The sequence below is a fragment of the Engystomops pustulosus genome, chromosome 1 (assembly GCF_040894005.1).
Source record: "Engystomops pustulosus chromosome 1, aEngPut4.maternal, whole genome shotgun sequence".
Classification (NCBI taxonomy): domain Eukaryota; kingdom Metazoa; phylum Chordata; class Amphibia; order Anura; family Leptodactylidae; genus Engystomops; species Engystomops pustulosus.
In genome coordinates, this window is record NC_092411.1 from 280134648 (window position 1) to 280146840 (window position 12193).

A 12193-nucleotide genomic window follows, 5' to 3' on the forward strand; every position below is an offset into this window, starting at 1 on the left:
AGGGATTAAAGGGAAGAAACTTCTGTCTATCCTCAAACCCCTGCACTCCCAAACCAGGTTTACTTTGCATAGTAAAAACTAGGACAGCAGCTATTCATCCAAATATCCTGTGGACGCTCATACACTACCCGACCGAGCATGCATGTGTGGTTATCCAGGAGAGGGAAGTGACTGATACAGAAGATCTGCAAGTGATCTAAAGCAAAGGTATCATCCCCAAATTATGGGAATAGACTAGGACAATACAACACCACTGCACTGCGACCCGTACACAATACCGCCGTGTCCCCAGCATGGAATTTCACTATAATATATATATATATATATATATATATCTCTCTATATCTATCTATCTATCTATCTGTACGATAAACCACCACAGGTAATGGTGCCATCTAGTGTACAACCAATGAACTGCAGCACACCTACCTACATGTCATATTATGGACAGAAGAGATAAGTGAGGACACACAGATATGTTCAGTAGGTTATAACTTGCCGTACTTTTATTAAAAAATATACAAAATGTTTACGGGCAGGTGCCCGCTGGGGCGGGGGGCGGGTGCGGTGTAATATATACATGGAACAGTCCTGTTATCAGAGGATCTCTCTTTGGTATGGATTATGTACACAGCTTGGTAAATGTCCATGACCGATCCATATGGTGCCACATTATAGGGCAGGGTGGGGGGAGGACAAACTGAGCGTCGCTGTTCCCCACCACAAACTTTACAGCTTAGTGGACGGACGTTGTACAGTCACTTTATAACTATGGAGAGACCGGCAGCGGTTTGGGGTACAGTATGTGCTCTGCCGCCTCGCTGGCACTTTGGAAGAAGCTGATCTGTCCCTGAGTGGCACTTGTATTTTAGTAGAATATAAGACGATGTTATGTGTCCCATCATGCACCCACTACCCCCATACACCCCGGCATCAGGGGAATCCTCCGTATAGCGTCACCCGCTGCCCCCCATACACCCCGGCATCAGGGGAATCCTCCGTATAGCGTCACCCGCTGTCCCCATACACCCCGGCATCAGGGGAATCCTCCGTATAGCGTCACCCGCTGCCCCCATACACCCCGGCATCAGGGGAATCCTCCGTATAGCGTCACCCACTACCCCCATACACCCCGGCATCAGGGGAATCCTCCGTATAGCGTCACCCGCTGCCCCCCATACACCCTGGCATCAGGGGAATACTCCGTATAGCGTCACCCGCTGCCCCCCATACACCCCGGCATCAGGGGAATCCTCCGTATAGCGTCACCCGCTGCCCCCCATACACCCCGGCATCAGCGGAATCTCTGTATAGTGTCACCCGCTGCCCCCCATACACCCTGGCATCAGGGGAATACTCCGTATAGCGTCACCCGCTGCCCCCATACACCCCGGCATCAGGGGAATCCTCCGTATAGCGTCACCCGCTGCCCCCATACACCCCGGCATCAGGGGAATACTCCGAATAGCGTCACCCGCTGCCCCCATACACCCCGGCATCAGGGGAATCCTCCGTATAGCGTCACCCGCTGCCCCCCATACACCCTGGCATCAGGGGAATCCTCCGTATAGCGTCACCCGCTGCCCCCCATACACCCTGGCATCAGGGGAATCCTCCGTATAGTGTCACCCGCTGCCCCCCATACACCCCGGCATCAGCGGAATACTCTGTATAGCGTCACCCGCTGCCCCCATACACCCCGGCATCAGGGGAATCCTCCGTATAGCGTCACCCGCTGCCCCCCATACACCCCGGCATCAGGGGAATCCTCCGTATAGCGTCACCCGCTGCCCCCCATACACCCTGGCATCAGGGGAATCCTCCGTATAGCGTCACCCGCTGCCCCCCATACACCCTGGCATCAGGGGAATCCTCCGTATAGTGTCACCCGCTGCCCCCCATACACCCCGGCATCAGCGGAATCTCTGTATAGTGTCACCCGCTGCCCCCCATACACCCCGGCATCAGGGGAATACTCCGTATAGCGTCACCCGCTGCCCCCATACACCCTGGCATCAGGGGAATCCTCCGTATAGCGTCACCCGCTGCCCCCATACACCCCGGCATCAGGGGAATACTCCGAATAGCGTCACCCGCTGCCCCCATACACCCCGGCATCAGGGGAATCCTCCGTATAGCGTCACCCGCTGCCCCCCATACACCCCGGCATCAGGGGAATCCTCCGTATAGCGTCACCCGCTGCCCCCATACACCCCGGCATCAGGGGAATCCTCCGTATAGCGTCACCCGCTGCCCCCATACACCCCGGCATCAGGGGAATCCTCCGTATAGCGTCACCCGCTGCCCCCCATACACCCCGGCATCAGGGGAATCCTCCGTATAGCGTCACCCGCTGCCCCCATACACCCCGGCATCAGGGGAATCCTCCGTATAGCGTCACCCGCTGCCCCCCATACACCCTGGCATCAGGGGAATCCTCCGTATAGCGTCACCCGCTGCCCCCATACACCCCGGCATCAGGGGAATACTCTGTATAGCGTCACCCACTGTCCTGCACCCTATGGGATTTCTAAGCTCCTCCTAGTGGTGGCTCTAGGTAATAACCGCTAATACTCTACAGGGAAGGGAGGGGCGTTGGGACTTCTGATATCTAAAAGAAGATATTAAAAAGGGATCTGTCAACATCCAGAGCCATTTATTTTTCCCACAGAGATGTGTAATTATACCTTGTGTGTTAGTGGCAGCAGGACTATAAAATATGGATTTATATTCCAGGATTGTAGCAGGACCTTGTGCACTGGGGGCGTGTTCTCACACTCCTGTGCTCTGTGCAGCCAGTGTTGGGTATTGTGCCTACAGAAATGTGTAATAAGACCTTTGTGTATGTTGTTAGCAGAAGAAGAAGGACTGCGATTCATGAATCTATATTCCAGGATTGTAGCTTTTGCTCACACTGCTGTGCTCTTCATTCTCTGTAACCTTTTCGCTCCAATCACAATCCTGCTACAGCTTTTCCTCAGAGCCATGGGAAGGGGCTACGCAGAAGCACTGAGAGCCCACAGCACAGCAGTGTGAAGTTACAATCCTGGAATATAAATCCACATTTCACAGTCCTGCTGCCATTAACAAGATGCACAAAGGTCTGATTACACATCTCTCCAGCGATAACGACTGACACTGGCTGCACAGAGCACAGCAGTGTGAGAACACCCCCAGTGCACTTGGGGAATATAATAAATCCATATATCACAAACCATACACCAAGCTTACACATCCCTCCAGGGACAATACCTGGCTGCTGAGAGCACAGAGCGCAGCAGTGTGAGGTATGATATACACGCCTCCCCATACTGGCTGCAGTCAGATCCCTGTGAATATTATGTAGCACAGAAGACGTTATGGTGGACCCCTGAGGCAGGTCTTCTGTCCAGCACATCACAGCAGTGTAAAGAATGAACGTGCTGTACAGATTATACAGCCGCTAATACCTTATATTACATTCATTATGGCATCTGTAAGGTGGACGCCGACCAGGGCTGATCCTCCTCCACTATTGTTCTACTAGATACAACCTGGGCATAGCGCCCCCTAGTCTACATGGCTATATCCTGTTATGGGCAGGACCCCGGATTCTTCCGTTATCGCTTCCCTGTCCTATGCTATTCTATATAATGACTATAGGAGGCGCCTGTGAGCCCGCACATAAGAGTCTACTGAGGAGGTCAGACCTGGGGGCGCCTGTAGTGCATAGGGTTTAGTAGATATGGCCCGGGGACGTCAGCCACATTGTCAGGTTGTGTTCAGCAACTCCAGCAGCGCCCCGACTGCTCCGAAGTATCCCTGAAACAGAGGGAGAGGAGGATCACTCACAGCCACGTTATGTGTCACTCTTACAGGGATTGCTCCAAGTATTTACGCCATCCCCACCGACACTGCACCCCTAGAACAGTATACCGGACACCAATGACTCACCTCATGCTCCAGGAAGAGGGCCTTGAGCTGCCCCTTGGACCAGTAGTCCAGCGCGTAGGCCAGCAGCTTTATGGAGATGGTGTTGATCCTGAGGAAGTTGCCCACAAATACCACGCGGCTGATGTTCTGCAGGAGAACATAGGAGTCACAGCATGTCAGATAGAGGGTGCAGTACTGATGTGTGACCACTAGGGAGCGCCGGTGCCTACGAGAGGATAGGACGTCTGCTCTCTCATAGCCCTGTACAATGCTGCTTGACATAGATGCTACAAGGCAGCACTGTAAAGAAGCTGAGAGCCCAGCGTTAGACGGCACATCCAGCCCGGGTCACAGATACTACACACAGCGATAAGGGGGTGACCCCACGACCCCGGCCATAAGGGGGTCACCGCGATGCAACACACCTGGTCATAAGTGCTACTTCTATAGAGGAGGATTACCTCGTTGACCGCGCACATCCTGGCTAGGGATCCGATGTTGTTGGTGATGGTGATGAGGGTGGCGCGGGCCAGATCTTCTTTGCTTGCCAGATCCCTCCGCTCCTTACTCATCATATTCCCGAAGCTGGAGACAGAAGAGAAGGGTGAGAGGTGCACAGGTATACGCTGTGTCCAATGTCTGCACATGACTCACCTGGAGGCCACAGCGTAGCCCGGGAGCCCAAACCTCTCGTAGTCTCCTCCATAGATGTCCCGCACCAGCTTGTCCACTTTAGTGCTGTCCCCCAGGGCAGCCATCTCTAGCGCCTCCTCAAAGGTGGAGCAGCCGGTCAGGAGGCAGCAGAGGCCGAAAAATGTGCCTCCCCCGAGACTGCGGAGAAAGACAAGAGGAGACCTATACTATGTATGCTGGTCCCCACATGTCATCCAGTCCTGGTCAAGGTCTTGTAGCTGGAAGACTGGGGTCCCCCTACAAGAATCTTATATCCTAGACACTCACCTTGTACCCGATATCCGTTTAAAGTCAGTCTGGGAGTACACAGCCAAGATACTGACCCCCGACCCAATGTTAACCAGCAGCAGTGGGTACGGGTTCTGCAGGGTGTATGGGATTTTCTGGCACCTTTCAGGGTCCTTAGGGTTTTCCAGGTAAAAGCACTGAGATTGTCCATTAAACCCGACAGATTCAATAAACAGGACGCCCCGAATAAGACAATCCAACTCATCCAACTTGCAGAGCTGAAGACCCCCGACCTGCAGATAAATACATATCATTATAGGATGCTGGTAGCATTCCTGTACACAGGGGGCAGTATTATAGTAGTTATATTCCTGTACATAGAGGGCAGTATTATAGTAGTTATATTCCTGTACATAGGGGGCAGTATTATAGTAGTTATATTCCTGTACATAGGGGGCAGTATTATAGTAGTTATATTCTTGTACATAGGGGCAGTATTATAGTAGTTATATTCTTGTACATAGGGGGCAGTATTATAGTAGTTATATTCTTGTACATAGGGGGCAGTATTATAGTAGTTATATTCTTGTACATTGGAGGCAGTATTATAGTAGTTATATTCCTGTACATAGGGGGGCAGTATTATAGTAGTTATATTCTTGTACATAGGGGGCAGTATTATAGTAGTAATATTCTTGTACATAGGGGGCAGTATTATAGTAGTTATATTCCTGTATATAGGGGGCAGTATTATAGTAGTTATATTCTTGTACATAGGGGGGCAGTATTATAGTAGTTATATTCCTGTACATAGGGGCAGTATTATAGTAGTTATATTCCTGTACATAGGGAGCAGTATTATAGTAGTTATATTCCTGTACATAGGGGGCAGTATTATAGTAGTTATATTCTTGTACATAGGGGGCAGTATTATAGTAGTTATATTCTTGTACATAGGGGGCAGTATTATAGTAGTTATATTCCTGTACATAGGGGGCAGTATTATAGTAGTTATATTCTTGTACATAGGGGCAGTATTATAGTAGTTATATTCTTGTACATAGGGGGCAGTATTATAGTAGTTATATTCCTGTACATAGAGGGCAGTATTATAGTAGTTATATTCCTGTACATAGGGGGCAGTATTATAGTAGTTATATTCTTGTACATAGGGGACAGTATTATAGTAGTTATATTCTTGTACATAGGAGGCAGTATTATAGTAGTTATATTCTTGTACATAGGGACAGTATTATAGTAGTTATATTCTTGTACATAGGAGCAGTATTATAGTAGTTATATTCTTGTACATAGAGGGCAGTATTATAGTAGTTATATTCTTGTACATAGGGAGCAGTATTATAGTAGTTATATTCTTGTACATAGGGGGCAGTATTATAGTAGTTATATTCTTGTACATAGGGGGCAGTATTATAGTAGTTATATTCTTGTACATAGAGGGCAGTATTATAGTAGTTATATTCTTGTACATAGGAGGCAGTATTATAGTAGTTATATTCCTGTACATAGGGGGCAGTATTATAGTAGTTATATTCCTGTACATAGGGGACAGTATTATAGTAGTTATATTCCTGTACATAGGGGGCAGTATTATAGTAGTTATATTCCTGTACATAGGGGGCAGTATTATAGTAGTCATATTCTTGTACATAGGGGGCAGTATTATAGTAGTTATATTCTTGTACATAGGGGGCAGTATTATAGTAGTTATATTCTTGTACATAGGGGGCAGTATTATAGTAGTTATATTCTTGTACATAGGAGGCAGTATTATAGTAGTTATATTCCTGTACATAGGGGGCAGTATTATAGTAGTCATATTCTTGTACATAGGGGGCAGTATTATAGTAGTTATATTCTTGTACATAGGGGGCAGTATTATAGTAGTTATATTCTTGTACATAGGGGCAGTATTATAGTAGTTATATTCCTGTACATAGGGGGCAGTATTATAGTAGTTATATTCCTGTACATAGGGGCAGTATTATAGTAGTTATATTCTTGTACATAGGAGGCAGTATTATAGTAGTTATATTCCTGTACATAGGGGGCAGTATTATAGTAGTTATACTCCTGTACATAGGGGGCAGTATTATAGTAGTTATATTCCTGTACATAGGGGGCAGTATTATAGTAGTTATACTCCTGTACATAGGGGGCAGTATTATAGTAGTTATATTCCTGTACATAGGGGGCAGTATTATAGTAGTTATACTCCTGTACATAGGGGGCAGTATTATAGTAGTTATATTCTTGTACATAGGGGGCAGTATTATAGTAGTTATAGTCTTGTACATAGGGGGCAGTATTATAGTAGTTATATTCCTGTACATAGGAGGCAGTATTATAGTAGTTATATTCCTGTACATAGGGGGCAGTATTATAGTAGTTATATTCCTGTACATAGGGGGCAGTATTATAGTAGTTATATTCCTGTACATAGGGGGCAGTATTATAGTAGTTATATTCTTGTACATAGGAGGCAGTATTATAGTAGTTATATTCCTGTACATAGGGGGCAGTATTATAGTAGTTATATTCCTGTACATAGGGGGCAGTATTATAGTAGTTATATTCTTGTACATAGGAGGCAGTATTATAGTAGTTATATTCTTGTACATAGGGGGCAGTATTATAGTAGTTATATTCCTGTACATAGGGGGCAGTATTATAGTACGGTAGTTATATTCTAGTACATAAAAAAGGAAAGATAAAAAAAATTAAGTGCGTAGATGGGTCACTGTAGTGACAACTGCAGCTCTATAGTGTGCCAACTCAGCATTGGACTGACAATTATCTCAAACATGTAAGAACCAATCTGTAGCTATTATGGTATCAGACAAAAAAACCTCCTACAACTTATTAGAGGATTGGACCCATCTCCCCGCAGTCTTACCATATATAGTGCACACAGACCATCAGTCTCTATATACAAGATGATTTTCTCATAAAATCTTACTAGGCCTTTGCACATCTCTTTTCTGTATATAACTAGTAGGGTTCTGCATCCATAGAATAATTTTACTTGTGATCTTTCCATGCTGAATGTTAATGATACTGCGTTACATTGTTAGCAGCATTTAGTATCATTACTTCTTATCGCCTACATTTAGTTACATTCCCATTGATTTCTATTTACTAGTATTGTAACATTTATAATCTTGTACTTTGGATCATTATTAAAGAGGCCGGATTTTTAGTCTTTTTGACCATTACAGGCAGTCCCCGGGTTACGTACAGGATAGGTTCTGTAGGTTTGTTTGAATTTGTATGCAAGTCAGAATTGTATATTTTACAATTGTAGCCCCAACCTTCATTACAGAAGCCTGTGATAACTGTTATAGCTGATTATTGTAGCCCAAGGCTAAAGTACATTAAAGGGGTTGTCCGAGAGTTAAGAAAAAAAACGATAGGTGGCCGGGAGGGGGCTGCTTAAAACAATAAAGATGTACTTACCTTCTGGTGCCCTCCGGTATCCAGCGCTGTTGTCGCTCCGGTCCGGTACGCATATACGCCCCTATACACAGCATTGTGTATGGGGGCCGGAAGGTTGTCGGGTCCAGCCGGAAGCGGAGTCCAGCGCTGCTCCGGCGGCCATGTTTGTTTACATGGCGCCCGGACTGAAGTGACAGCAGCGCTGGATACCGGAGGGCACCGGAAGGTAAGTACATCTTTATTGTTTTAAGCAGCGCCCTCCCGGCCACCTATCGGGTTTTTTTTTTTCAGAACTCGGACAACCCCTTTAAATTACCAACATCCAGAGGTCCGTTTAACTAGGGTTCGTCTGTAAGTTGGGCGTTCTTAAGTAGGGGACCGCTTGTATGACTTAAATTCCTGGTTCTCTGCTTCCCAGACTAGATGGAGCTTCGCAACTCTCCGAGATCAGGAGCAGAATGAAGTACCTTATAGAGCAGCACTGAGCGACACTGGTATAAATGAAGGACTTGGAAAGGAGATCTAAAAACTGATCTGATCAACATCACTTAAGTTTTTGTCCTCTGCACTTTCATTGCTGTAGTATTTCTGGTCTCAGTTCTCAGAGGATCTCCCCTCGTTATATTTACTTGACCTCAGCTTGTGCCTCCTTATACTTACGGTCAGGAACTCCTCCTCAAACTTGTAGGCCCCGCCACCAGTGGCACACAAGGACGTGTGGAGGCTGGAGAACTGCTTATCCCGTGCCATCTGGATGAAGACGGACATGTCGTGGGTGGGAAATCGGATGAAATGTAGGTTCCCCTTGCGACCACACAAGGTCAGGTCCTTCAGCTCCAGGTGGACGTCACGGATTCCCGTTTGCCCGTAAGCCACGTGTGACATCAGGTACTTCCGGATGCTCTTGAGGCTATCCACTTCTTCCTGCTCCTCTTCGGCCGTGATGTCTCTGGGTTCAAAATAGACAAGTTTGACCAGCGTCCCACCAATATCCAAGCCAAACCAAGGGAAGGCTAGGACGAAAGACACACACGTTATAGAGGGGCCAAGGAAGGGCGCCATTCTTATCTAAACCAGCCATCAACTATTGTCTATGACTTGGGTTTCTACCACTTATTCTCACCACTAGAAGCCAGCTTATTAGAAGCCATATAGCGCTGAAGAGAGATCGCTGCCCCCTTGTGGTGACAACTGGCAGATAAGATTCTGAAGCTTAAAGGGGTTGTCAGGCTTTGGAAAAAATATTTAAAAATATGTCTACAGGTGGGCCAGGGAGAGCTGTTAAAAATAAAGCTGTACTTCCCTCCTCCGGCGCTCCCGATCCCCCGGGGCACGGCGCCTCCGCTACACCTGAAAGCAGTCTGAACAGAGATGCTGGAGATCGAGAGCGCCAGAGGAGGGAAGTACAGCTTTAATTATTTTAAAACTGCCCCTCTTGTATTTTTTTTTCCCCCCTAAGTTGGACAACCCCTTAAGAAGCTTAGTAGGACCTCTACAGGGTATAAGCAGCAGAGCTTGGACCTTGGGATGTGATCAGGTTATTGGTTATCAGCAGAGGAGCTCAGTCTATAATCATCACAGCACAATCCCAGCAAGGAAAGCATCTAGTCCAGTAATGAGCTGCCTCTAACTCCGCCTCCTCATTATAATCACCTCACATTGTCTTTGCACCCACATCCCTCATTATAGATACCACCCAAACCCGTCCATGACAAACATTCATGAGAAACATTCACTTTTATCTTTGAACTGAGATCATATTACAGACCCCCATAATTTGCATTGTATGCACATCCTCATATCTAGGACCTCATCCTAATACAGGTAACCTCCTGTAAACCCATATTTTTGCTTGACTGACCTCTGACCTTCTAAACTACCCCTTTCCTGCTACCTCCGTTTTTCTATGACCCCTACCATTCTCCAATCATTATACACTGCCCTGCATCCACGACCTCGCCCCCCATCATTATACACTGCCCTGCATCCACGACCTGGCCCCCAATCATTATACACTGCCCTGCATCCACGACCTGGCCCCCAATCATTATACACTGCCCTGCATCCACGACCTGGCCCCCAATCATTATACACTGCCCTGCATCCACGACCTGGCCCCCAATCATTATACACTGCCCTGCATCCACGACCTGGCCCCCAATCATTATACACTGCCCTGCATCCACGACCTGGCCCCCAATCATTATACACTGCCCTGCATCCACGACCTGGCCCCCAATCATTATACACTGCCCTGCATCCACGACCTGGCCCCCAATCATTATACACTGCCCTGCACCCACGACCTGGCCCCCAATCATTATACACTGCCCTGCACCCACGACCTGGCCCCCAATCATTATACACTGCCCTGCACCCACGACCTGGCCCCCAATCATTATACACTGCCCTGCATCCACGACCTGGCCCCCAATCATTATACACTGCCCTGCATCCACGACCTGGCCCCCAATCATTATACACTGTGTTGTATCCAACACAGTAAGCTCCTCCCCCTTATGTTAGCCCCACCCTATTTTTCATAACTTCCTGTATCTATGATGGTACCACGTCTCATTATGGACCCCCCAAATCTTACAAACACCCCACTATGTACAAATAATCCCCTCTTATTACACATCTGACCCGGCCACCGCTCTGTAACCCCTCCCTTGAATTAGGACCCTGCCACCCTCATACCCTGGCGATTTCCTCCTCCATTCCTCTATGGCCACACCTCCTTGTCCATTGGACATACAGCAACGGCCAATAACACAGGATATGCAGTATTTCTAATTGTCGTTAACGACAAACTGTTCACTTATGTGAAATAAAATTCAAGGGGTGCTCCACAACTGCAATAGGCGGGGGCATACAATGCTCCTCCACTGTAACCACTCCCATTTTACCATAACCCCGCCCTTTACTTTATACAAGCCACTCCTCTAAAATAATCACACCCATCACGTAGCCACGCCCTCATATGCCTGACCCCGCCCCTCTTATACATAACTGCCCGTATTTCTTACACATAGATGATACAATACAGATTGTTCCCGCCCGGGTGTCTCCCTCCTTACATCCGTCACTTACGCGGCCTGTTTTTCCGCAGGGAGTCGAGGCGCGGCCGAGCCCGGGGGACTGAATTCAGCCTTTCCCGGGGAGCCCCGGCGGACGCCTCGCTGGAGCTGGTCCGACGTCGGAAAACCGAGTCCTGTCCCCCCGCCTCATCGTTCTCCGGAGCCACCGGACCGTTCTGCGCCATCACCGCCACCACCGCCGGCTCCCAGCAGCAGCAGCCCGTCACTGCCGCCCTGCGCATGCGCGCCCCATTCTGACAGGCGCGGCGGCCAATCAGAGTGTAGAGGACCAGTGACTGACGTAAGCCGCAGCCAATAGCGGCGGGAGACCAGTCAGGCGGGAGGTGGTGCCGTGTGGTGAGTGACAGCTGGGTGGTTTCCATGGTAACAGCAGGGGATGTCAGTCAGGAGCCTCTGGAGGGGCTATTTTTGGAAGCAGAAGAAGCAGAGCGATCACTGTAGATCCTCATTGTTACTGGGGAGAAGAGAAATATCCCCTGTCATGTCTGCAGCCCCCCGCCAAGGCCCTGTGTATCACACAATGTTCTCTGGGTGCACTATATGGCCATGTATAGGGGGCTATACCTCATCCTCCCTCACAATCACGTCTTCTTATAATGGCGGCAGTGCTTCGCAGGTCCCTGCGGTGTCTAACCTGCCATATCCGGCCTAGAAGTGCCAATATCTACACTAAAACAACAAATATACACCGCCACATGTGCAAAGCAACGTAGAAAGATTACGGATCAGTTTCAATGAAATTTGATAAATTTTGGACATAAGTGAATCAAGAAATGGAGGTTTATTGCAAAATTTCGGCAAAA

At 47.9% G+C, this 12193-nt stretch overlaps 1 protein-coding gene across 4 annotated transcripts; it reads right to left on the minus strand.

Moving 5' to 3' along the window:
- Positions 1-484: 484 nt before the first annotated feature.
- On the minus strand, positions 485-11767 carry LOC140082723 (pantothenate kinase 2, mitochondrial-like). 4 transcript variants are annotated; one of them, XM_072126325.1, is made up of 7 exons: positions 11383-11767; positions 8950-9302; positions 4873-5126; positions 4567-4743; positions 4374-4497; positions 3934-4059; positions 485-3801 (listed from the first exon to the last, which is right to left on the minus strand). In XM_072126325.1, exons 1-7 carry the CDS (start codon positions 11750-11752, stop codon positions 3751-3753), a joined length of 1455 nt encoding a protein of 484 aa, XP_071982426.1. In that variant the 5' UTR covers positions 11753-11767; the 3' UTR covers positions 485-3750. The 4 variants fall into 4 exon arrangements, with proteins under 4 accessions (XP_071982426.1, XP_071982427.1, XP_071982429.1 ...); XM_072126326.1 differs by having other exon boundaries at positions 8950-9238; positions 11383-11523; XM_072126328.1 differs by having other exon boundaries at positions 8950-9238; positions 11370-11506.
- Positions 11768-12193: the final 426 nt, after the last annotated feature.

Bases quoted from the DNA above. Each gene is read 5' to 3' on its own strand.
- LOC140082723 (XM_072126325.1), bottom strand. From the start codon at position 11,752: ATGGAAACCACCCAGCTGTCACTCACCACACGGCACCACCTCCCGCCT. The intron at 9,303-11,382 runs GTAAGTGACGGA...CTTTCGTCCTAG, and splicing joins CCTGCGGAAAAACAGGCCGC to CCTTCCCTTGGTTTGGCTTG. The intron at 4,744-4,872 runs GTGAGTGTCTAG...CTTTCTCCGCAG, and splicing joins AAACGGATATCGGGTACAAG to TCTCGGGGGAGGCACATTTT.